Raw genomic sequence first — 26,082 nt, forward strand, 5'->3', positions numbered from 1 at the left:
ACAATTTTTTTAACACATCAACTGCAGGCTGCAGCTGGTCTCGGATGCTGAGATCCCAGAGCCGCACTGTTCACTGCGGCTCGCAACTGGCAAGGTTCTTTGTCTTCCACACCTCTCAGTTCCGATCATGCCAAGCTGGTGCATTCAGCAAGAAAATTCAGGAACTTGAAACTGAAACCATGGCATTCCTAATGCAGACATCCTCGAGCAGAATGTCGCCCTGACGAAGCCCGGCTTGTCGCCGGCGGAGCTCGTTCAGGAGGCTGTCAGCTGCCTTCCGCTCATTTGGAATCGGCACTCGCTGATCCATCATCGGGTTTCAGGCGTTTCAGGTGCAGCCACCCGGCCAAGCGTTTCAGGTGAATTATAACTTTCTAATTAAATAACCGAGTAAGTGATAAAACATAAATGTTCAGTTTCAAGATCTCGTCAAAAGGCCGTAATTAGCCTCATTTTTGTTATTATGCTGTCGTTTCTCCTTTCACAATATTTGTCTATACCCACCATACGCATAGAATGAAGTACTTTAAGGTCTAAATGCTACACTACTTAGGTAACACGCCATAATCGTGTAACCTATTTCGCATCATTTAACATCGTTAAAATACAAGTAGCAACCTCAATTCCTTTTTTGCAATGGAAGCGACTTCAACTGCGATTACTTCACTTTCTTTGCCTCAATGGACAGATATTGAGTGCATCCCTAGCGCACACCTAGAATTGCAGCATAAATACTGAACACGTTCCCTAATGCCCACCTAGAATTGCATAGAGGATGCACTTTCCCGTATAAATACACATAAAAGCCATCGGCGCGAGTCCGGTAAAGATAAAAACAAAGAATCCATGGGAGTATCCCTATCGAATTGGCAAACCTCGTAACCAAAGTACATCCAAAGTGAGATCTTTTTACACTTGTCATTAGATACTGTTCCTTATTATTACAAAAGTTTGCAAGCATGAAAAAGATCTTATTCCAACTGCACCAAGTGCTGCATTGCAAGGCAACCCAGACGATGACAGTGTCACAGGAATGGGAAAAATGCAGTTCCTCATCAATACTAGCTACAATTCACACTCAAACACCAAACATGAGGCTAAACTTGGTTGCGAGAGGGATGGATATGATGGCAGCTCCCAATGCAACACCAAATATACGGTGTGAGATTGAGAAAGTAGCGCTCAGCTGTGGCTTCTTCAACGGAAGATGGGGCGACAAGGGGCGGTTTGCAACAGGAGATGACATGGGACGACTGGTGTGCAAGGGTCGTCTTCCGGGTGCAGACATCTTTTGTCGCAGAGCTCCTAGAGGAGAAGATGTGTAGCCCCTAGCTTGCTCAGGATTTGAGTTTGAGCTACCAAGAGCACCTGAAAAGATGAGGGCAACAAACTTACAGTGGCTAATTGTGTGTAATGAACTGAAAACTTATACAGAGCATAACAAAAAAGAAAAGAGGGACATCTAACTGCATTTCACGAAAGGTCACGTAAAACATTATTGACTATAGATCGTTCAGATATGCACATAATTTACAAATAAAAAATCGCTAAGTAGATGGGTATTCCTCTTTATCAAAATAAAAATAAGAGATATAACTAAAATGGTCAAAGCCAAGAATCATGCATCAAGTCTTGCCTCCAGGTCCCACAAAATTCATGTTAACCAAGAACAACTTTTATCTAACAAATATTATGGTGTAGAATGACCAGCGATACATGACTGTTATTGGCTTTCCCTAGAGCTATGACAGACCAGAACATACGTAGTGATATACTGGTCAACAGCTCAATTAAGCTCCTAGATTGCAGGATAAAACACTTCAATGTCGTTGGTAGCCTCATATCACAACACATCTTTAACGACATGATGTAGTTGGAAAGAAGCCTGTGTGTCGCAACTATCTCCTAATGGGTCTTCAGTGTAATTGATTGTTATCTCAAAACTACACCAGAAGGGCAGGGGATAAATAACAAATGGAGTTCTTACCACAGAGAGCAAATGGAGCATATTTGAAGGGCACAAATCGAGTGTTGCTGTGATACTTCTCCATTCCTGCACAAACAATAATCATATGTTAGCATCCTATGCAGCACTGATACTGATACGTGTTTCGGTATTGGGGCAACACAGATACAGGGATACACCATTTTTCCAGAAAACCCAATACACGGATACGTTTTAATATTTTTTTTACAAAAATCAATAAATAAGTTACGTTCAGGTTCTACTTAAGTTCTATTACATAACACATTCATATAGCGATGGGGAGTCGGATAGCAACTCGGCTGGAGTTACTCTAAGGATTTGAGGGCTCGCAGCAACAAAAGATTCTGCAGAACAAAACAAACTATACAGAGAAGCAAGGTACGCCTTCCTTACTGACGAAAGAAGCAACATTCCATTGATGTGGCGCACAAACAAATTATGGAAGTTTTGTAAGACAATGGTTCTAAACTATTTACAGTTGGTATCCGTTTGTTTTGGGCAAAGAATGATATGAATAACGGTATATTTTTAAATGCCAATGTCTAAACACAATTAAATATATTAATTTTCATTTGGTATTACTTTAAATTATTAGGTTGTGAATTTATTGGTGAGCAGTTTTATAATAATGGTTATGTAATATCTGCGTAAGACAATGATCATAAGCGTTATGATTTCCAGAAAAAATTACTCAGTATGTGTATGTTCATTATTAGTTGTAGGATCATAATTACTCCAACCATATGCGACTCCACTTTCCAGAATAACGGTAATTCTACTCGAATTTAGTCCTACAACTTCTAGCAGCTGCACAATAGTGGTTTCAGACTTGTAGTAATTTTGATAGCCCTGACTCTTAATCCTTTCGACACTGCACATCTACCTTGACCCTAATCTTCATATCTAACTTTTATAGTTGAAAGTCGAAAACAAAGGGCCTTCATTTTTTTAATCCACCAAAGTTGAGATGCTAAGATGGATAGATATACAGGTCAACAATATTTCATCAGGTGATGTATTCATGTTTAACAAACAACACATAGTTGGTGCTACTCTTTTTATCACCCTACAATCAACTACAATAGTCGGTAGTGATTCCTACACAGTTTTGATATGCACAGTGCTGGTATGGCACGTCCCGCCTTAAAATTGCATAGTGTGATTCAAACGAAATACAATCATGGTACCAGCCTTTTTTTAGGGCATGGTACTAATCAATGGGACATCTGATAAACAGTGCACCCAGTCAGCCCTTTCCCCAACATTCCAAATGAGATTCTAGGCCCTGGTGGCGGTGGCGTGGCATCCTTTTGCGCTAGCAAGTTTTGCTCTGCACAATTACACATACAATTCGACCACAAATACTAATCGACTCTTGAGAGCAAACTCATGACACCAACAGTTGCCCTAACGCCACCATGGATCGAAGCACACCAAAATCTTCCACACCTGGACGCGATGCGCACGGGAACCGAATGCCATCGTTAATAAATCGCAAACAGCTAAGACTGATCACCCATTGGATCAACCTAGACCGGCCAAGATCCACACCCAACCTTGCGAACAAAATCTGCGAACCCTAGGATGGATCCCGTCGTAGCAGCACACAAGAACCAGGCAGGTAAAAATGGAATCGAATGGAGAATCACGAACGGGATGATGAGGATGGGTACTCACTGGGCTGCTCCTGCTCGCCGCCAGCACTTGGTCGTCGCCTCCGCAGTCCGCTCTTCCTGCGCCGCCGCCGATGGATGGAGATGGAGCCAAAGATGGAAGGGTGGGCCGCGCATGGTATTATGGGCCGGAACTGCACATTACATGGGCTCAGCTCTCTAGGTTTTCAGCCCATGGTTTGATGGGCAGAAGCCGACGGGCTTCTAGAACTCGTCCCGTTCCGAACACTCACGAGCGCCACCCCAGCGACCGAGCGCGGCGGCGCGGATGGACCCGGAGGCGGCGACGGAGCTGGTTCGGAAGGGCGCCACCTTCCTCCTCCTGGACGTCCCCCAGCGCACCCTCATCGGAATCGACACCCAGGTCGGTCCGATTCGCCCCCCTACGACCCCATCTCCTAGCGTGCTGTTGGTGCGTGCCCCAATTTGACGGGATTTTGCCTCCGCCTGCTTCTTCTTCTGCAGGTGTTCTCCGTTGGTCCCAAGTTCAAAGGCATCAAAATGGTGCCTCCGGGGCCGCATTTCGTCTACTACTGCTCCTCCAGCAGGTAGCATGCAATATCCCAAATTCTTACAACATGTGGAGTACCCTTTGTTTGGAAATGAGGTGGATGATTTCTGTGCAAACAATGCAAAGGCAAACTAATAGTACAAGAATCATTTTCCTTTTCATTTTGATTTCGAATCAGATACTGTTGGTTGTGCAACCTTTCCGTGGTTGTAGTTTGTCAGTTGAAAGCGTTGAACAGAACTGACCAAAAAGTGGCCTGTTACTTTAAGTTCGTGGTGCTGTTTATCCGCCATGCCAATTTGTCATGAGTGAGATATCCTATTTTTTACCTTGGACTAAGGTGCCTGTGTGTTGCTACGGCATCATATTATATTTCGAACTTTGTGCTCTATTATTATGATAACATGAAAGAAAGGAAGGACAATATGATCTAAAATAGTATATCGTTCATAGATAACATATGGCATACAAACAAATAAATTGTTTCGTGTCGAACATGATATGGATACAAACAATAAAGTGATGTAGCACACTATTACAAAATGTATTTACGATGTGGGGACTTCTTTGTAGACAATTTTCTTGGTTAGTGTGCAGGCTGAATCTACGTTAGCATTCCCGGTGCAGCAAATATTTTTGTATTGCTCTTAGCAGTTGCTCGCTACAGGGCGACATAGAGCTGACCATGGGAAAAAACTGAGTTAAGTAGGTAGATTCCAACATATGGGATCGTTTGTCTTTGTGCTTTGTTGATGGTCATTGCAAAGCTCACTATGATATGAAATTGGTTCCTCTTAAACTTAAATGGGAACGTTTCGTCACTAGATGGGCACAAAGGTATCCTTGGCAGGAATAGTCTCTTCCCAGCATGTTGGCCTAGCACAATTTCTGCATCGATAGTGTTCCATTGAAATGCTCAGACTATCAACCTTGCCTCATTACACAACCCATTAGCTAGATCTAGATTTCTGAGCAAAATCACATGGCAATTGACTTTTAGCTTGAGGATGTGCGGTGGTAGTCCATTTGGGGTGAGATAATTTAAGAGTTCAGGAGGATAGTAATTGTTAGGATCATCAACTGCAAGATCATAGCTGTGATAGACCATCTCATCGCCAGGAAAGCGTTCGATAAGCCTCATGTTTATGTCATTGACGTTCTCATTCCTTGTTGACAAAATAGCTCAAGATGTGATGTAGTCTGAATTGGACATGTGTATTGCTAACATAGGAAAGACTCTATCAATAAGATTATTAATGTCAAATTCTGCATTAGTGTAAGACACACATATCTCGTCAGGTACCTTTACATAGTCATCTTCGATGATTTCTTCAGTGCCATTCCCGATACGCAGTAGGTAGTCAAAAAACCATGGATCTGATTGAGCTCTCATATTATGAACAAGCCTCAGCTTTTGTATGTTGTCCCATAGGTAAGATATGTGTAATGTTGCATTTATTATTTGTGCCCTTGTCCCCTTTAGCACAACTGACCTGCCTAAAGTCGCCTCCAAAAACTATCGTTTTTCCTCCAAATGGTCGATCGGGCTTTTCCATGATGTCTCTTAGGCTCTTATTAAGTGCCTCAATTGCCTGCCTTTTTGTTATAGAGACATCATCCCATAATATAAGTGAAGCCATTCGAAGAAGTTTGGCTGTCCCACTCTGTTTTGTAAAGTTACACACCCCTCTTTCTTGTATGCTCAGTTATATCTTAAATCTTGAGTGTGCAGTCCTGCCACCAGGCATGATGAAGGCATCAACATCAGAAGTTGCGGTAGCAACAACTATCTTTCCCTCACTAGCTTTCGCTAGCAAAGCTTTGTATAAGAATGTCTTTACGGTCTCTCCAAGACCATCAACAAAGAATGCAGTTCCACTAACAGATAATAATATTTTGTCATAAGCATACCGTTGTTCACGATTGAGAGATAAAGCTGTCGAAGCGAATTCATGGTCTACCTCTATAGATCTCTCTTCGAATATTTCCCTTACCTCTCCAGACATGGTGTCATGCTCCTCTTCGATCTCAGGAGGAGGGAATAATGCTATGTCCTTACCCATTGACTGTAGCATATTTCTAATATCCAACAGAACCATCTTTTGAACTACATGTGAGTTTATTTGGTCTCGCCGGAAGTCATCGGACATTGCTTCTAGGTGTTTGTTCCATAGCCCACGAACATCGCTAGGTTCGCAGAAAACCAATATTGGCAAACAACCTTCGGAGAGATGATGGCATATGAAATACTTCGGCCTCTGTTAGGCAATCATCGATGTTATTGTCTGCCTCAATAAGACCTCTTTTCTCGATCACTTCTCGGAAGGTAGGGTAGACAACACCATCAAATATCCTTATATTTTCATATGAAGTAGCACTTGCCACGTGGTTTAGTAGCACCCTTAGGTAGTATCTTTCTCCCTCCGCAGGATGCGCTGAAATGATCCTCCCAACTTGTGTGTTGTTCTCTCTTTTTCCATTTCTTCAATCTAGGGTTCCAAACTGGATATTCTGGGAATTCCCTATATAGTATGCTTCATGCCTACAGGAACTCACGGTTCACCTTAAAATACCCGGTTAACATGGTCTCAGAGGCGTCTTGTTGGTCCAAAACCCGACGTACGTCTGCGTTCTCCCTGTAGGACACGAGATGCATGCCCGGGAGATAAAGTTGTAGCTATAGCACTAGCGGGGAGATCCCATTAAGATCGAAGCCAAAGATTCTCTACAATGCCTCATGTTGGGCTACCCATCTAGCTTCCGTGTAATCCTCAATCTTACTAATTTCATGATTGCCATCCGCATCATTGATAGAAACAGATGCCTTGTCATGCCCCTTGTAGATGTACTTGTAAAGGTACTTGACAGCCTTAATGCTTGAGCAAACCTCGGCGTTGATGTGGCAGTCATACATTCTTAGTAGCTTAGGATTATACGGCACAACCCACCTATTGTCCAAGTCATGCCCTCTTATATGTACCTTCTGCCCATCATCCCGTCTTCTATAGATGGGGTAAGAGTCCTTGCTTTGGAGAGTTGTCTCAGTAAACTGTCGTGGATAATAGCTTTTGCATGTATGATTTTTATTATTCATGTACACATTACCGGGGTTTAATGAAACACAGGGGCCATGCATCATGTGTTTGACTACCATTTCATGAAGCTCAGGATACCTATTCTTGTTTGGAAGCTCTGCGGAAATGATGGTGTCGTACTGTTCTAGACATGTTAGCTTATAACCTGACTGCATGATAAGAAGGAAATGTACATGCGGTAGACTCATTTTCTGGAACTCGATGACATGGACTTGTGCTGCAACAACACCAAGGATGTGATTAAGAGTTGAAACTTGAGATCCTCTAGTTTGGCTTTAAATACTCGCACAACAAGATCAGTACCATAGTCACAGGATTCGGGATCGATGGCGCATTCCATGACCCTGGGATGTCCCAAATTGAGAGTCGGGGTCAAATAGGGTCGATGTCCCATTTGAGGTTGGTTCGTGTTTGGGTATCTAAGCGGACGAGGTAGAGAGGCTGGCAGGCGAGGAAGGTGAGGAGGATAGGCAGAGCTCGAAGCTCCACCAGCGGCTCAGATCCCGCTAGATCTGTCGTTGGCTAGTGAGGGGAGGAGGGAGGTTGGCCGCCAGCCGCTCGGATCCCGCCGGAAAGGCGACACCGGATCCGGTGGCAGCGGTGATTGGGTCGGTGATGACTAGAACGGGGAGAGGGAAGAGGACGTGGAGGACAGGCACCTTGGCTGACGAGCTTAGACTTTGGTTGGCGAGGACTCCCCTGCGCCGAGTTCGTCTTCTCGCGGCGGCAGCGGCTGAAATCCCACGGGAAGAAGGAAATGCAGAGCTAGCTGCGGGTGGGAGGGTTGTGGATTATATAGCGCTGTAGACCGGAAATGCCCTCGCGCTCACTCGCTGCAGGTGGGACCGGGAGGCTAGGAGGATTCTATCAACATGGTGGGTCGAATTTGTATGGGCTTAGTTCGGCCGTATTGTTATATATTGGCTTCGAAGTTGCGCCAGTGAATATTACTGAGTTCCTTGACACGCTTTGTCCCGGGGTCATCGACCCAAATTCCTTAGGGACCACATCGCGAATTGTCGTTCCGAAGAAGTATACCCCCTTCGTACCACACTTTTGGCAGGTGTCGACCCGCGTCCCATGACTCCGTTTCTCGACCCGATCGATCTGGATTTCTGGTGACTATGATCAGGACGGTCTTGTGGTGTCTGGCCAGGTTCAAGCTCCATAAGTATTTCTTCCCAGTTAGGGTTGCAAGTCATGGTAAGTAAGATGTCTGGTTTACCGTACTTCTACACCAAAGCCATAGAATCCATGTATCGTCATTTCATATCCCTCGGGCCACTGATAAATGATGTTGGAAGGACCCATCTTTTGCCCACTGCACTCGCTCGATTCTCCCCTCCAAATACACTATCGACTAAGCCCTGGTAAAGATCTGCACGTATTCTTGACTGGTTGTTCAGAATGTAGTTTAGGCGCGATGTTTCAAGCTTTATATAGGTATCAATGCAAATTGCTGGAATAGGCACTTCTCGTGCAAGATGGTGTTGAAGATTCCACGACGCATCTGGAACTTGTAGCAATAATATTCACGCATCGTGACGCACAACTGGCTATTAGTGTCTATCAAGAAAAGAGTAAACATGGTCAGTTAATTAGTAGAAGGTTGATAAGTACCATGAGAAAACGGATGTGATGCAACTATATATCACTTAACTAACCTGGGTTGTTGGGATTTGCAGACCGAGACCTCCGTATTTGTCTAATATCAACACCTTGTTTTGGTATCTCTGGATGCCAACCGAGCTCCCTGCTTGGGAAAAGGAGAGAATATGACAAAGGGTCATAGCACCCATGATGAGGCCTGATTGAATGATATGTGTCATTATTACCAAAGAGAGTTATGCTACGATCAAAATGATTGTGCAGTTCGTTCCCCTCGACCCACACAGAAGCCACTTTTAATGTTAATGGCCTGTTATATACTCTCTGGTCCAGTTGTAGTCAGTATTTAGCACAATACGATATTCATTCATGTCTTCAACTTGTCCTAGGCTCCTGAATGTTTCAGAGTAGGGGTTGTCGTTGAGGATGCCCATCAAACTTCTAATAACACTCCTATCTCCTGCTCTATATGCCTCTTCTCGGGCGTGTCGAAAACGGTATGATAAGGAAGGATCATCATCATAGAAGTATAGCTGCAAATGGCTCGAGCCATCATCTCGTTGTCCGAACGAGTGTATATTGTGGTACATTTGTCCACGAGCTTTAAATGTGCTCCATCTCTTGCACTTGCAAGTTCCTTGTCATAATTACAGTAGAGTGTGGTGAACGAAAAATGACCATTGAAAAATCTAATACTGTCTCGAAAACACTGTGATTTAGGATCTCCACTCATGTATAGCAGTTGAAGCTCTTCAGATGGTTCTGGAATCTCTAGTTTGACTTTCCCATCTTTGTAACAAAATCCAAATGACTCATATTTGAACTTCTTTGCACCACAATGGTGGCAGTCTAGCTGAGGTTTCAACATATGAGTGCTATCTGGTAGGTTCTGGTAGATAACTTCGGTTGTATCAATATTGTTGGAACCAACCGTAGAGGTATTTGTTGCATCGGTAATATTTGTACCCACGACACAATTTGTATGGTGACCTCTCCTCCCCAACTAGTAGCAGAGAAGGGAAGTAGTCAAAAAAGAGAGGCCAGTAGCAGAGAATGGAAGAAAGCTCAAACCTTTTTTCAAGTGTTAGAAATGGATAACCACCTCCAAGTCCTCCACGTTCGCCGGTAGGCTCGGCGGTTGCCATGGAATGCGTCAGTTGTGGTTGGAGCTGGACGTGTGCAGTCCGAACGATGGTTATTGACCGTGTCTGAGTCTCTCCTCACTCCTGGCCGGGTTGACTAGGTCACCATCACCGGCGGCTGAGGGATCAGTAAAGGACGGGAAGAAGGTGCGGGCAGACGGTGGTGTGTCGGTGGTGCGGAGTGCGGCTGCTGCGACGAGGCACTCGGCCGCTGTACGAGAGCACGCTTGGATAAGGGGAGCTCTGGCCGGTGGCCTTGAGCAGAAGACGGGCGCACGCAGGTGGAGAGAGGCGGTAGAGGGGTGGCTGCAGGGGAGATGGTCGCCAAGATTGGGTTGGGGGTAGGGATGCGCACGCGCAGTTGGGTTGATGGTGTAAGGGGTGGACTAAGGCATAACGGGTGGGCCGACGGGTTTTCCACATTTTTTTTAGTTATCACGGTTTTCCATTTTTTCTGGTTTTTTATTAGATTAGATGGGAGGTGGGATCGGAGGGGAGGACGCACGACGAAACTGGTGCTTTATATTAGTAGAGATAGAGATTGATAAATACTCCTATTTTTCATTAGACTATGCTAGATGTGACAAAAAAAATTGCTGCAATGTTAATGTAAAACATCTCATGGACCCCAACATGCTCATGGGGTAGTATTAGATCAGCAGCAGCCAGCAGCATGCTGCTGCTTTCCTTTTTTCGTGATTCCTTGACGCCTTGCAACATTCTTAAAACTGTTTTGCGTTGCGTAAAATTGTGGAAATTGGTGTACATCCGTTGTTTGTTTTACTCCAATCTTCCCCATGTTCTGATGGTTGGTATCCATCTATTATGGATAATATATGGATAATGACATTGCTTCCATGTAATATGATATACACTACTGACCATATCTCCACAATCTACTCTTTTAGGCACGGGAATGAGTTTGCACCTACTGTTGGATTCTTTCTTACTACTCAACCGTCTGAGGTAATTATCCCTATTGGCCCAAGCATGTTTATTAGCTGCAAATATGCTATTGCACCGACTATTCCTTGTAGAATTAAGTACTGAAATTTAGTGTCTGCCGCTATTTGAGTTTATGACAGCTTGTCACATTGGGACTTGTTTGTCAAGAACAAAATATTACATCTTTCTGTATTTGAGGTGAACTACTGAATCGATAATCGACAAATGAATTTATCCGATCAATAGTTTGTATGGCATTTATCCGGTTTAGGCAGGGGAAATTAAATAGGGGAGTGAATCATAATGTAAGTCTCCTGCTTTATAGGCTACTGTTATATTTATCTGTACCATACGTTTATGTGCTATAGTTCTCGAGTTTTTCTTTTATTCTCATTTAGCGAACGAGAAAGTGATGCATTAGCTCCCCAAACCATGGTATTATGCATCTAGTATTCTAGTTACTCCGATTCAAATATTGCATAGTGCTTACTTGTATTTTTGTATATAACTACTCCCTCCTGTCCATTTTATAAGAGCAGCTCCAGTGTGGTCGAAAATGAAACCGTAGGCTGCCAAACCGAACCATGCATGTTGGAGCAGTCAACTGCTTGTGTCAGAGATGAAAATCAACCTCCAAACTTGAATCGACTTGAGCGAATAAAAAAATCGGGACTGTGTCTTCCCCGTGTTTTGGTGGAGGGGAGGCAACACAGGGAGGGAGGGTTGGTGTCGAGCTCACCTAGACGCGGGCAAAGGAGACCACCCTGCCTGGAGAAGGTGTCCGTTGTGCCGAGGAGATGGGGCCACCGCCCCAACGGGTTGAGCCGCCGCCCCGCCTAGAGTAGACGACATGATGGTAGGAGTGCTGAGTGGTGGTGCTCGTCGCTCAGGAGGGAGGCCCCGGGTCTTTGCCGCAATCTCCTCTAACTCTCGGTGAGAAGTCCTCGCTCTTACCATCAGATCCTACCTGCTTTGTCCTCCGGTGATCCAATCTGTTCACTTCGACTCCAATTTGGTGGATAAATGGCTAGATTTGTTGGGGTGAATGGGGGACTGAGAGAGGGAGATGGGGAACGGGAGAAACAGCAGCCCCTGTAGTCACAAGAAGGAAGACAGAGAGGGAAAAATATTTTAGTTGGCTATGGGTCCCACTCACATTGGAGCAGGCAAACCGTCCTCAAACGAACCGAACTTTGCAGCTTCGGTTCGACTCTACGCTAGGGATGCTCTTAAGAATTTTAGCATTTCAATTTAATCCCAAAGTATAAGGCGTGTATTCTTACTCCTAAGCATAATGCTAGTTTCTCTCTACTGCCCCTTTCTTTTATTTCATTCTCTCTCCTAAGCATTTTTGTGCATGACACCCACACAAACTATCAAAACTCATCTTCTCAAACTACTTCATGGATATCGAAAGGGCATCAAGTCATTTACTCATTTTCTCTTATGGATTCTTCAAATGTAGAACTTTATCAACCTATGTGCCTGTTCAAGATCCGCCTTATGAAAGAGACTAGAGCGAGTATCTATTTATGTATGTAGATATGGGGAAATGGATAAATAAAAATGCACTTGGAAGTGTAATGTGATTATAGAAACTAGAAGAAAATCGAAATCAATTGTAATGGATGATGATAAAACTTCTTTCTGTGTTGAAGATTTGAAGTGGATATATATTTGTTTCCAAAAATTCAACTGATGGCAATTAATTGCATGCTTACATATACCCATCTTCTCCATGGCATTTCCAGGTGATTGTTCGAAAGTGGGATGCACAAGATGAAAGGTTAATCAAACTGTCAGAAGAGGAGGTGAGATAGTGAATAATTAGAACCTTTACCTATGAACTTTCTTAGGTAGTCATTTGTTTGTTCATTGATTCATGGTTGGACCGGCTGGACCTTCTTCTCTATGCTGTCCTGGTCGATAATAGAAAATACGAAATTGTACTTTCATATGATAATGGACATTTTGAACCAAAGCTACTGTATTTCTATGAGATGTATCAATGGACAGACATGAGCTGTAGTCGCACTTCAGGTAGAGTATTCTGTTATTAATGATGCTTGCAAGAGGCCTTATGCATGCTCTACTTCAATTTATTCATGTCTTACTTCTCACCTTTTTATGCATACTATATTACTAGAAATTCTACTGGGATGAGAATAAGATGGCAATTAGTCTTCAGAGCCAATATTTCAGTAAAATAAACAATGAACATTTTGCTAAATGTTAGTGTGGCAGGTTCAAGTTCTCATAATTTGTCTTTGCTTCATGCACTGTAAACTGTCATGCCCTCGTACATTTTTAAACATATGGCACTGACGTGGTTTGATAATAAAGCACAAGATATACTGCCTCACTTGGAATAGCACTTCTCTCTATGCCTAATTGTTATGGGCATGGATCAGTAGAGGGGGAGAGGGGATGCATCGGCTTGCCCTAGGGCATAGGTGACCATGGTTGCGGCGCAAGAGGCTGCGGCGGCGTGTGCGAGGGAGGGAGGATTACCCCTTAATCCCTGTGTTGGGATCTTGATCTCGACACAATGAACAGTAGACTTGTAATTATGGATATAATAACTGTTCCTTGACATTACATCAGTTAAGTGGGGGTATTTATAGTAATACCTCAACCACCTCAATCACCATTTACATTTATGTCCCTTATTCACAAGAATATTTTACTTGACACTATGAATAATCATGGGATATTCTTAGGGTATTACAGTCAATGTACATTTGCAAAGCCCTAACCTAATTGAGTCCGACACGTGTCCCAGGGGACCTACATCAGATCTCCCTTCGGGGCTGCTAGCAAATTCTTTCTAGTTATCTTCTCGCTAGATTCTTGTTAACTCGCAGGTTCCTCTCGGGGTAGGCGTTCGTTCTCGTCTAAGGTCTTTTTGTTGTATCTCTTCATCCTCCGGGTTTTGTCGTTCCCTTCCTCCTTCGGGCTTCGTCGTATCCCTTCGTCCTTCGGGCTTCGTCGTATCCTTTCGTCTGTCGGGCTTCGTGGTATCCCTTCATCCTTCGAGCTTCGGTCTCTGCTCTTTGCCTGGGCTTCGACCTTTGCCTTGTGTCCGGGCTTCACTATCGCTTCCGCCCTTTAGTGTTTCTTTCTTCATGTGCTCCCTTTGGGATCGTCGCTTACCTCACTGAACCTCCAGTCCTTCACCGTACGCCATTCGGCCTAATCCCTGCAGAGTATAGTGAAAACATCTCTGTCGCGACATTAGCCTTGCTACTTTGCCTTTTGTGTTGGTTGATGTGGTCGAAGTCAACAAATGGGGGCCAACATGGTACCATTCCCCTAACATCCTGCTTGCCCTTTATTGATAGATTGTCTCTCTTTATGTAGAGAGGCTAACTTGATCACTAAGTAATCTATTACAATATGAAACTCCCTCATCTAATATGATCTAACTTAACGGGCAAGAAAGCATGTCATGTAGACCGTGGTTTTTAAGGCGTCACCTAGGCGACATGGCGCTTCGGGATGGTAAGGTGTCGCCCACACCTTACCAAAAGCAGTGAAGAATGAGGGAGAAAGGAATAAAAGAGAAAGAATGGGAGGGGGGAACCAGCCGACAAGGCCAAGCAGCCACCGCCTCCCCCATCCCTGTCGGCTCTAGCGCCGGAGGCCAGCGCAATGCTCCCTCCTGTTAGAGGCGGCAGTCGATCTGGAAGGGGCAGTAGTAGTTGTCAATCTGGCAAGGGATGGAGCAGTGAAGCATGGGAGCGTCTGGAAGATGGAGTGACTGATTGGTGGAGAGAGACGGGCAGCGAGCGGCGGCTCTATGAGAGAGAGAAAAGGGTAGCGAGCGGCGGTGATGCTAGAGAGAGAGGGAATCAAGCATTCATGGCTAGTACATGGCATCACGGGAGGAAAGGAGTATGGGCTGGTTAGTGGGCTAGGCCAGACCGCTCCCTTCTCCCCCTTTTTTTCTTTTCCTTTTTATTCCTCCTCCCGGCTGCTGTTTTGCCGTTTCTGGGTTGGGTATGGCGTTGCCTCACCTCGCCTCATAATCGCCTAGGCGTTGTGAAGGGGGTGGGTCGCCACACCTCGCCTTACCGCTTTAAAAAGCATGATGTAGACCTGGGTCGCAGCTGGGCCAGCTGGTCCGTGGGCCAGGTCTAGGCCCATAACACTAAATGAGAGTCCACTAAATGCATTTAATTTATCTTCGGCTTGTTCTTCTCATGACTGTTGTCACTGATAAAGTGAGAAGTAATATACAAAACATAAAGCAGATAACAATTGGTTTGTATTTGTCCCAAAGAATCGGGGCTCCTGTTAAATTGGCGGTGATGTAATCTCACATTGTGGATGCATGCACTTATTTTTCTTGAGTTTGGATTCTGAAGTTTATTTACTGGTAGGAAATCAGATACTCAGAAGCAGTAAGACGTTTTGAGTTTGATGATCAGCTTGGACCATACAATTTGGATTCTTTTGGAGACTGGAAACAACTTTCAACCTACTTGTCACAGAACATCATTGAACGACTTGGTACAAGATGCATTTGTTGTTTTTGCTTGTACTGGTTGGAAACTAGACACATTATGACATGTTTGATGAGATTAACTAGTGGACTAAAACATATTTGTGTTTGGTTTAATCATCCAGAACTAATTGGAGGGGAAGTTACAATTGCATGGGAGTCATCATGGATGGATAAAGCACCCCAAAGTGACACGGAGAGATGCTTGATGGAACAACTAAGAGAAGGCAAGTTTGCAAAGAACGCTCATGTGCAGTCTGAGCGGAGAGGATGCTACTACACAAGTATCCCTGCTTCGGTTAAGCATGAGAACATCTCCAGGGATGAGCTGACGGCACTGAATTTGGACAAAGTAATTTCCTTACCATTTGTAGTCCACCCAAATTTATAAATGATAACTGATGATGTCATTGGCAAGCTTGTCTTATATCATTATGAATCTTCTCTTCAATTTTTTCCATTCAATTTCCTGAAACAACGGTTTGTCTGACATGAACCCACATATGACAATTTTAACACCAATAATTGGATTGCTAGCACTACATGTGAAAAACAACCGGAATTTGATTAGTACAAGAGTACAATCATAGTTGTCACAGTGATCAATAGGCGTGACACAATATTGGTTTGCTGCTTCTTTGCACTTCCACATGTTAATTATATTACCATCGATAATTCGCTTGAATTATAATACAATCTGCAAACAGGCATGGTAATTTCTACTATATTGGGTGGTTTGCTCAAAGTAATTCCTCCTAAAGATTCCACTTGGAAAAAAGCACTGACCATTGAGTTGGAAACATATAATTATTTATTGATGAGGCTGTTCTACTTCTCAGACAAGCTTGCCGGAGAGTGTTTTGGCCAAAAAATATCAAGGCCAAGAAGATTTACTCTCGGGGGAGCTGCAGTTCGCTTTCATAGCTTTTATGGTACTACAGACAAAACTAAACATTTCTATCATTAATGAGTTACAGGTTCCGCTAGACTATTCTCTGATGTATTTGAGTTGTGTAGATGGTTAGTCACTAGAGGCCTTTATGCAGTGGAAAGCATTGGTCAGTCTTCTTTTGAGCTGTTGTGACGCTGTAAGTACTATTCTATTGTTAATCTTAAGCAGCATCGCTACTCTTTATCCACATATATTGATGGATATAATTTTATATTTAGCTTCCTTGTCGTATTCTTTTTATATAATGTTACCGATGTATATATATTCTTGTGCTGAATGCACTGCGATTCTTCTTTTGTTGGACTAGCCCATCTTTTATCATCTTGGAAAATGGTTTGGTTCCACATTTTGTTACATCAGTGCTTTGCTAAGACAAGCTAATGCTAATCTAGTTCGAAGTTTGAACTGCCATCTCAACTCTTAAGGCACATTTTGATGAAGTTGAGACACCATCCTTCCACTTGAAATGGTTAAATCAAAGTCCATAACTGTTCTTAAGTTTCAACATGTAGCAACAAACAGTAGACATTTAGTTTTTTCTGAACTTTCATCTCAGCACGCATCTCAATGAAGCTAAGTCACTATGCTTCTGTATGCAATATTCAATCCAATTTCATGATGAATATACTGTATTTTAGGTTTTAACAGCTCATTGTCAACTGTGGCCATTGCGGTTTGGAAAGTTCAAAGTTGCTGGAGCCTATGACTCACCCACACAATAAAAAAACCATGCTAAGTATTATAAAATTTGATCTAAAAAATTAAGATGTGGAGATGAACTGAATAAAATTGGATCTCAAAAATCAAGGTTTAGGAACTCAAAATAAAATTTGAAATGAATAGAACTAGACGAAATTCTGCACTGGAAATTGCTGATTTCTAGGAGGAAACTGGGATCAGCCCAGGTCCCGTTCTGCTTTCCTGAGCCCTTGACCACTTTCTTGGTGTTATGAGGATGGGAATATGGGAAAAGTGAAGGGACGAACTGCTCTATATGATATGGATAATGTTGTATGCTTGTTTGATTCTTTCTTTCCTTATCCCTGGCAGCCGCATCATAAAAGGACTAACATGTTCGTAAAGGTATTATCTAGCCAATTTAACTTTTTTATTTCTGGAGCTCAAGCATGTTTTACTAAATTATCAGGGCAAAGATAGTTAAACCTTGAGACTAACAGATGTTCCATCTGTTATCTGCTGTATTGTGTTGCATTCAGTTTATCAGGACATTTTACTATCAACTCAAGGATGGCTTTAAACGTACACAAGATTCCAGGAGCAGTGGGGATATGGGCAACTCTCTGTTTTTGGATGAAGCGTGGTTTTCAAGAGACGTATTCCTGTACCGCCTTTCTAAGGTAATTTTGTGGGTACAGTGCTGGTAACAAGATATACACACAGATTAAGACAAATATTTTTGTCACACCAGCGGTTAACTACCACTGTAATGGAGCAGTACTGTACATGTGCAGTACTGTTTATGGTCCCACCCACTATAAATAAGATATGTGGTTCCTTCAGAGTATTTCTTAAAGGCTGACTTGTCTGGATAAATAAGCTAGCTTTGTATCCATTATCCTATCCAGAGTCCAGACTTGTCTGTATAATTGGGCTAGCTTTCTATCCATTATCAACTAAGCAAAAAAGAATTTTAGTCCTTTTTCCATCTAAAGTTCTCTTTTTTAAAAAAGGGTAAACTCAGCAGGGGAGGCCCCTACTGAGAATGTAAAGTTCTCTCATACATGTCTTTACTCTATCTTCTCCATGTATCCTGATCCCTTCAGGCTGTGCCTCATGTTCATCTTCTGCATGGTAGTTACCTGATGTGAACCAAGGTTCACAATGACGGTACTGTTTTTTGGGTTTAGCACCAAGCCGTAATATCATGGAGTAAATGGATAATTTGTGCCTTACCTGTCCTAGTTTCGATTGTGTTTTTCCACCTTTCAATGTTTAAAAATGCCTTGTATATACCTGAATGAAACACACTTATATATATTAGATATTAATAACTGAATTTCCTGTTCGGTCCATGTCCAGACTCCAGACTTTTTGAACCTCTGATTGCAGAACGAATCAAAGTTCAAAAGAAACACATTGAACATGTTTGATGTCAATGGATTTTATTCATCTTTGAGTGTGAAATAGTTTTCTTGAAAGTATGCTAGCAGCTTAATAACTTGCTACTTGCACCATTGAATTTTCTTGGTTGCTTTTGCAGGATTTGTTTACAGTGGTACTTGAAGCCCCCGTCATGGATGGAGACCTTCTATCATGGGTTGGCATTCCTGAACCTTCTCTTTCTAATGCTTACACAAACCTTACTAGCAATTCTGTATTTTGGGCTTGAATTTTGCATTTAAACTGAGTACCAAACTTCTTGTTATGTTATTTAAATACCACAGGCAGAACCAGTTATGTAGTTACTGTGATTCCTGGATTAGCGTCCACAAATGATGATATTAGACAATTGATCATTTGAGGAATCTGTTGCAATTTCATGTGCATAATGCAAGATTTGCATGCCAGGTTTTATGTGAAAAATAATATTCTCTGAAGGAAAATTAAGATAATGTTATAACTAGAGTACAGAGCAATTAACATGTGCTGCTAATTCAATCAATTGAGCATTCTCACTATAGCTACCGAAATTTGGTTTCAGAAAATTTGAAAACTGTGGATGTTCTAACATGTCCTTCCCATATCCAGGCTAGAGAACTTAAAACGCTTCTGGAGGCCACGTTTGGATGGGACCTTGAGAACAATGCAGTGAACCTTATTGATGAAGATGACGAGGTAAATTCAGATCATGCTCAAGCGATAGCACTTCTCTGTTATACTGTAGTAAAACTGTTCTTTCCATATGAGTGCAGTTTGCTCCTGTGGTTGTTGAAATGGACGGGTCATAGACTAGTGAAGTCGCATTCCATGAAATCTCTCGAGGATATGGTACACCTGCAGGTATGCAGCACACTCGCAGTCATTCAACCTTTAGTTTTTGTTTTTTTTTTACTTTGATCGGTATACTATATCGTGCTACTTGGAATCTTAAGATGCTAGCTTGGTTATATAATCTAGAGGAAATATCTATGGTTCTGTTACCAGGCACCCATGGTGCACTGATGCTTATGATGTTTACTGCTGTACTTATGTAGGATACTTGACTAATGATTGACTTGCTTACCAGCTGACTACTTGATTGACGATGGAGATACGTAGGATCCTCTCTTAAGTGGTCCGGTGGTATCCTAGTGTCTGAAGTGTTTGGCCTGTATATATATATGAAGAGCTTGAATTTTGTAGCTGCATCAGCGACAATGTATCTTGGATCTTGGTTGTACTATGTAGCATGTGCTATTGTATATTATGCGTAGTATGAATACAAAGGTAATGGTCTTCTTCCTTGTGTGAGAGCATGAAAATACCTGTTAAGGCAATGTTTTTCTTTATCGAACAAGCAAAAAGTTCAACGCAATACTTACACTTTTCATAGAAGTATAATCCCTGCAGTGCCATTCGTGTTATGCGCTTGATATTGATTGATAGCCATCTGCATGCTAGCTGAGTAGCTGATTGTTATCTTTTCTGCTTTGAAGCTTTTCTGCATGAGATTCAACACTTGTAAAAACAGTTTGTTAATCACAATTGATAAGAGCAGAAAATATGTCGTCTATCTTCATTGTTGGATAATATGCCTCTAAGATTAGAGTCTTAGTCAGATATAATTTCAGAATATACGCCTATAAATATAGATCACCCTTTAACTTGTATCTTGTACTATCATAATATCGATTTGTCCCTTGTGGTTTTTTACTTCTGTATTGGAGAGTTTTTTCACGTTAAATCTTGTGCCAATCTGCACTTAACAAGAATTACAGAACGACATATCATTTTGTTTTTGGATGTTGAATGCGCGACAACCGCAAGCGTGCACGAAATGAAATATTAGAGCTCCAAACAAAGAATGATGAACGGGAGAGAGGCTTGCCAGCTGTGGGTTTCAACATGACATCCATCCTATTTGGGATTTTGACTTCAAAGATTCCGGAAGAGATCGGAATGGAATAATATCGATCCCACGAAATCTTCACAAGCATTAAACTAAGCCTGGCCAATATGCGCTTCTCGCGATGGCCCACTTGTCTGTGACATACTGATAGCCTGCACTTTTGGATGTTTTCGCGGTAATTCATCTTGCATGTGCCTACGCAGCCTAGCTAATTACTTGTAATTTTGTGCTGTAAATGTTGAAAAGGGGGTGCAAATGGAATCTAGTAACATGAGGCTCCCTCGTTAACCTCAGGATGGGGGTAATTAATTCGGAGGTCTAGACTTTAAACTTTGACAGCAGAAGAGTGGGTGATGAGGTGATTGTATATGTGCTGAGATGCTTTTTAGGGTTTCTGTTCACTGGTTCTTTTCTTACTAGCACTATCATATGGTCTATACTAGCAACCACGTACATCTTTATCAGCATTTCTGGTGAGTTCTTCCATGTAGTACTTGTATGCTGTTACATGTCTTGAGCTTTGATTTTGTGGATATCAGACAAGAACATAAGCTATATATGTATACTTATGGTTTGAGGCCAAATGGACTTAGGCTATACAAGAACATTTCAGCTATCAATTTGAACATAGAAAAAATTATTTTCCCTCTAATTCTCAATGAATAACTACCATTTTTAATGTGAAGTGCCTTTGTTCAATAGCTGTAATTAACAGCTCCGGGTAAACTAGAGCTAAACTGAATCCTGTTGAAAAATAGTACAATTCATGCAGTAAAAAACTGCCTGGACTATCTAAGCATCTCTTGCTCTCCGAGTAAACTAGAGCTAACACTGAATCCTGTTGAAAAATAGTACAATTCATGCAGTAAAAAACTGCCTGGACTATCTAAGCATCTCTTGCTGTTATTTACCAGGAAAACACACTACTTGGATCTAGAAAAGAAAATGGACAGTGCATTGGGATCTAGAACCCTCTTGTTTTTACGAGTAAACCTGCTACTTCCGCTTTGTGCCTGCAGGTTGCTGCAGAGCAAGTTAGCAGTAATTTAGTGAGTCGGTAATAAGAATTTTTACAGCTAGCTCGCATGTACTTTTTCCAGGATCCACATGCACTGCATGATTCAGTTCTTGAAGTTTAACAGTTTAATCTCTACATGGGGCATGTCTTTACATCTCGCCTTGTTACCCACAACCGATCATGATTATGTGCTGCAGCTTAGATCAGTTTTAGAAGTTTGAAACGTACAATAGACTATCAATCAGAACAAAAATGGCTAGCATTTGGGAAACATGTTGTAGTAATATTTTTTCAAAAATGCTGGCAATTCGCTAGGCTTAATCGTCCTACTTCTTATTTTGCATAGCATGGCTTTTAACTGAGAGGGCTGCTCCAGGAAATTTTATTATTTATTTCAAAATTATTTAAATTCTAATGATTCCAAACCCCTCTATAAATCAGGCTCCGAGAGGTTTGTAAGACCAAGGAGAGAGGAAAGTTACCTTGACCATAGAGAATATAGCCTTACAACGTGCTAATGTATTTTACGTAACCTGATTTTTTGCAGTTCTATAGGCATCCAAGTGTAGTAAAACAACATCTGAACACACCAAGATATCGCAACCCTCATGTAATTATTGTTGAAACATGATATCTTTGATACCTTTTCTCTTCAGATGACTTTTTTGTGAACTTGTAGGATCGAGATTAGCGACTAGGGAAGGGTGAATAGACGCCTCACCAAATTCCTTTGAATCGGATGACCTTCTAGTTTGTTTCACCTAACGCACTTCAAAACTCAAGCGGAAGCAAATAGAGATAAACGAAAAAAAGAACCGTTGACATGTGACTATGAATGAGATATGAACACAAGGTTTCTTTTAAAATTATTTTACGACCCTAGTCACAAAAAACTCACAACTAAGAAAGAAACTCGAGAAGATAGTCATCAGGTGCAGAAACTCTCTAAGTTGATGACTTAGAGGCAAGTGAATGTGAAACCCAAATTTGTACTATTGTATGTGTATTTTATACACCTAGCAACAAAGAGATCAACTTCATAAGGGAGGAAAAATTGCAGAAATCACAACCGAAAACGAAAAACTTGAAAGAGAAGTAAGGGAACCAAAAGAAAGAGACTAGAAGGAGGTGAATATGAGCAAATGCGAGAAAATAAACGTCATTAAGCACAGAAATTAACCCTATTTTAGGCAGATTACAGAATATTTTTCTCTCACAAAAGCTCTAACCTATTATAAAGGCTAAATCTATCTTCTCCTCTCTTCCAAAACCTATATCAAGGCTCTCAAATGGTTGGCTCGAGCCTTTTCTACAGCCCTACCCCTCTATTTATAGATCTAGCGAGGTAGTTTAGCCCTTAAACTTTCTTGTTCCCAAAATACCACTTGTTTACAATAGCCTTCTAACTACTAGTGAAGCATTTTGGTCTATTTTCTGCTCCGTCCATCGAACGGCTATGACACCTTCACGGCTTAGCTTCGCCTCAACGCTAGCTCTGCGATGATATCATGTGCACTTCACCCCTTCACGGTTTTGAGGCCAAACCGCAAAACCGCCTCGCACGCTTCTCAAAACGTGACTCACAACTGCTTGCTTTGACCTTAAGCAAGTATCCCGATATCGACGCGTGTACTCCGTCTTGCGATCTTGACCGTCGGTAAGTCTTTCCCGCTCTCGATCCCTCGAGCTGCCTTGTCACTTGCACTGGTATCCTCTTCGTTTGACTTTGTCGATACGCCATCTTCATCCTTCCTTTTAAGATTTGCTTGACCTCCATGTGCGCAGGTAGGATCACCTTCGACTCCATCTGATCTCCTCGGTCATCTGGCACCAAGCACCCCGCTTAGCCCCGATCATCCCGTTATCGGTCGCCAAGTTGCATCTATCACCTACACATCAAGAGACAGGCATACATATATCTCCAAAACACTATGTAAACTTATTACAAGTTAGTTCAAATCAAATCCTTGTTGAAAAAGACAGTCCAAAGAAAAACGTGAACACCAGATGTTCCGGTGTATACGGTTTCTGAACACCGGACCATTCGGTGAGTATAATGATTCCTTCTTTGGAAACATCTTGGAAAACCCTCTGGTGAGTACAAGGTTCATCAACGGATCATCTGGTGAGTACAACTACATCGAACCTCATTTTGCAACATCTTTGTTAAATGGTTCGGTGAAGCCTTCGATGCTCACACAGCTCATCATTGGACTGTCTGGTGTGCATCTTCTCTCTGGCACCGAAAACAGACTTCTCTGGAAAACTGTCGGGTATTCACATCCTCTGAACACCGGACCATTCGGTGCAACATTCAAATTTTGTCGTCAAGGAAAGAATATTCCGACGTGCACTACCTCTGATCACCGGACTATCCAGTGTGTACAGTTTTCTACACACCGGACTATCTAGTGAATACAATTTTCCTGAACTTAGAAAAAAACATAAACTCTATTTTCTTTTTTTACTTTAGGTCAGACATGATTACATTTGCAATATATAGACATGTTTAAGCAATTCCAAATCATCAAACCAAATCCACAAACGTATCAATCACTCATCACATATAAATCAAGGTAAATTTTAACTTTTCTTGGAACTGCTAAGTGCATGCAATTTGGTGGGCAAATATCCAATGGAAAGCACTAATTCAAATAAATCGTGGAAACTAACCCACAAACCATGTGTAGAAGTTTTAGAAAGTTCTTAAACTTTAACAATATGTACAGGATGTGATATTCGATAACCATGTAAAATTTCAAAACAAACTCAGTTTCATTTAAAAGATATGAAAATGGCAAACACAAATGAAGGTGATGAAACAAATCACACATTGAAAAAGCAAGAAGTTTTGAAAATTTTACAACTATTACCATACATAGAAGAGGTGATCTTGCACAATCATATAAATTATAAGGTCAAACTCTGGATGATACGAAAAGACAAAATTCAACATGAATAATCTTTGCAATATTTCACCACCACTTATTACCTTCTAAACGAAAGCACGCTTGATCATTAAATTTCACATGGTTGTGGAATATCTTCTTCCCTACCATGCATATTTATGAGAGTTTGTAGTTTCCACCTGATATTCCCTACCTTCAATAATTATTTTGATCTATATTTTTAAGAGACAATATGACTTAATATAAATTTATTTTGAAAGTATATTCATCAGTATCCAAGAGCTATTGTACCCGGAGTACCTTTTATCTCTTTCAAACCAATCATAACCTCTTAATTGCACACGAGTGCTGAACTGTCTTATCAATACCCCAGGATACCAATTGGCCGTCAAATGGGTCCCCTGTGCCAAACTTTCCAATGTGGCCCGGTTCTTTAATCCCCGAAAACAAGGAACTAGCATGACCTAACCAATTGAGTGACATCCAACAGCTGAAGAAAAACAACTCAACTTTGTGCCAAAACCTATATATGGAACCAAAAGACTGGCTCATGTTCACTTTTGGCTAGAAATTGAGACCATTTGACTAGAAGTTTTAGATTGTAGGGAAGCTTGTGATTTAGAAGACATTGTGAAACAAGAACTGTTTGGCGTTTTCTTTAGTTCACTTTTGGTCAGTAAGATGAGGCAGATAGGATTAGTGTCTCATGGAGAGGCCAGTACGTTTCTAAGTCTCTATTTTGTGTTGTAGTGGATTATAATCCGTTAGGTCAACCTGCTTTTAGAAAATTTGGTGTTTAGTGAGCTTTTTTTTCCTTTACAAATTGAGTTGTGAATACAGATTCAAGTCCCACATCTGATGAGATTAGTGAAATGTGATAGGAATAACAATCGGGTAACATAATAAGTCCAATTTTAATCCGATTTACCAAACCACCTGCAGTACTAGAGTTTTCATAATTAATTTTCCATAACATCCTAAAGAAATAAGCACTGCACACAACAACTACAAAACCACAAATTAATTTTAACTATGTCTGTTTACTTGTGTCCAATAAATATAAAGAAAACAAAAGGTACGGTATGAATATTAAAAGCGAATTGATACCATGATTTGCAACTACAAACCTACTAAGAAGCATACCTCTTTCTCATAAAGCGCAGCTAACTATATTCTTTTTCATATTTGTACAACCTAGTATATTCTATTAGCAACTATGCATCCTCACTGAGGTGCTAGATGCTGCCTAGCTCTTGGTGAGTTCATGAATACAGGAATGTAATTTTACCTTGTTGTGTGTGACTGTGACCCATTTGTGGTAGTACTAACTTAGTACAAGTATTGGGGACAGTACAATGAAGGCTGGAGATTAACCCCACCACAAGTCATCCTAATCAATTGGTATGATGCCTCCCAATTCCTTCTGCTTGCCACTATACCTCAAAAGAAACCCCCAACCCCATTCAAATCAAAACACAACACTTTGGGAGATGCTTTTCTTGGGCCACAATTGACTAGTTAGCTGCAGCCTAACATGGCTCCAATTTAAATAGGTACCACGGGCCCTGAGCCCGAGGCCAAACCTACCATTGAGCCATATAATTAGTCTGAGACTGTTAATATTTTATGTTAATAGGCAGTAAATACTCCCTCCGATTACAAATATAGATTATTTTAGATTTATGCACAAGGATTAAGAAAGTAGATCAAATGATCTTATTGCCCTTTA

General features: G+C 41.6%; 2 protein-coding genes across 2 annotated transcripts; one reads left to right on the forward strand and one right to left on the reverse strand.

Annotated features, from left to right (window-relative positions):
• Window positions 1-888: 888 nt before the first annotated feature.
• LOC133888448 (succinate dehydrogenase subunit 3-1, mitochondrial-like) lies at window positions 889-3,819 on the reverse strand. Its single transcript, XM_062328704.1, has 3 exons — window positions 3,665-3,819; window positions 1,988-2,053; window positions 889-1,368 (listed from the first exon to the last, which is right to left on the reverse strand). Exons 2-3 carry the CDS (start codon window positions 2,049-2,051, stop codon window positions 1,079-1,081), a joined length of 354 nt encoding a protein of 117 aa, XP_062184688.1. The 5' UTR covers window positions 2,052-2,053; window positions 3,665-3,819; the 3' UTR covers window positions 889-1,078.
• Window positions 3,820-3,873: 54 nt separating this feature from the next.
• LOC133888449 (uncharacterized) lies at window positions 3,874-19,941 on the forward strand. The gene is made up of 14 exons (XM_062328705.1): window positions 3,874-4,024; window positions 4,126-4,208; window positions 10,925-10,982; window positions 12,713-12,772; window positions 15,344-15,473; window positions 15,591-15,817; window positions 16,305-16,397; window positions 16,491-16,553; window positions 17,468-17,500; window positions 17,635-17,775; window positions 18,639-18,695; window positions 19,127-19,213; window positions 19,291-19,378; window positions 19,605-19,941. Exons 1-13 carry the CDS (start codon window positions 3,929-3,931, stop codon window positions 19,324-19,326), a joined length of 1,164 nt encoding a protein of 387 aa, XP_062184689.1. The 5' UTR covers window positions 3,874-3,928; the 3' UTR covers window positions 19,327-19,378; window positions 19,605-19,941.
• The last annotated feature ends 6,141 nt before the right edge of the window (window positions 19,942-26,082 follow it).

This window comes from Phragmites australis, chromosome 13, assembly GCF_958298935.1.
Source record: "Phragmites australis chromosome 13, lpPhrAust1.1, whole genome shotgun sequence".
In the NCBI taxonomy this organism is placed as follows: Eukaryota; Viridiplantae; Streptophyta; class Magnoliopsida; order Poales; family Poaceae; genus Phragmites; species Phragmites australis.

Excerpts from the sequence above, each read along its gene's own strand:
- LOC133888448 (XM_062328704.1), bottom strand. The coding sequence starts at position 2,051 with ATGGAGAAGTATCACAGCAACACTCGATTTGTGCCCTTCAAATATGCT. Across the intron at positions 1,369-1,987 it reads TGCTCCATTTGCTCTCTGTG|GTGCTCTTGGTAGCTCAAAC; the intron begins GTAAGAACTCCA and ends TCATCTTTTCAG.
- LOC133888449 (XM_062328705.1), top strand. The coding sequence starts at position 3,929 with ATGGACCCGGAGGCGGCGACGGAGCTGGTTCGGAAGGGCGCCACCTTC. Across the intron at positions 16,398-16,490 it reads TCGCTTTCATAGCTTTTATG|TCACTAGAGGCCTTTATGCA; the intron begins GTACTACAGACA and ends GTAGATGGTTAG. Across the intron at positions 16,554-17,467 it reads TTTTGAGCTGTTGTGACGCT|CCGCATCATAAAAGGACTAA; the intron begins GTAAGTACTATT and ends TATCCCTGGCAG.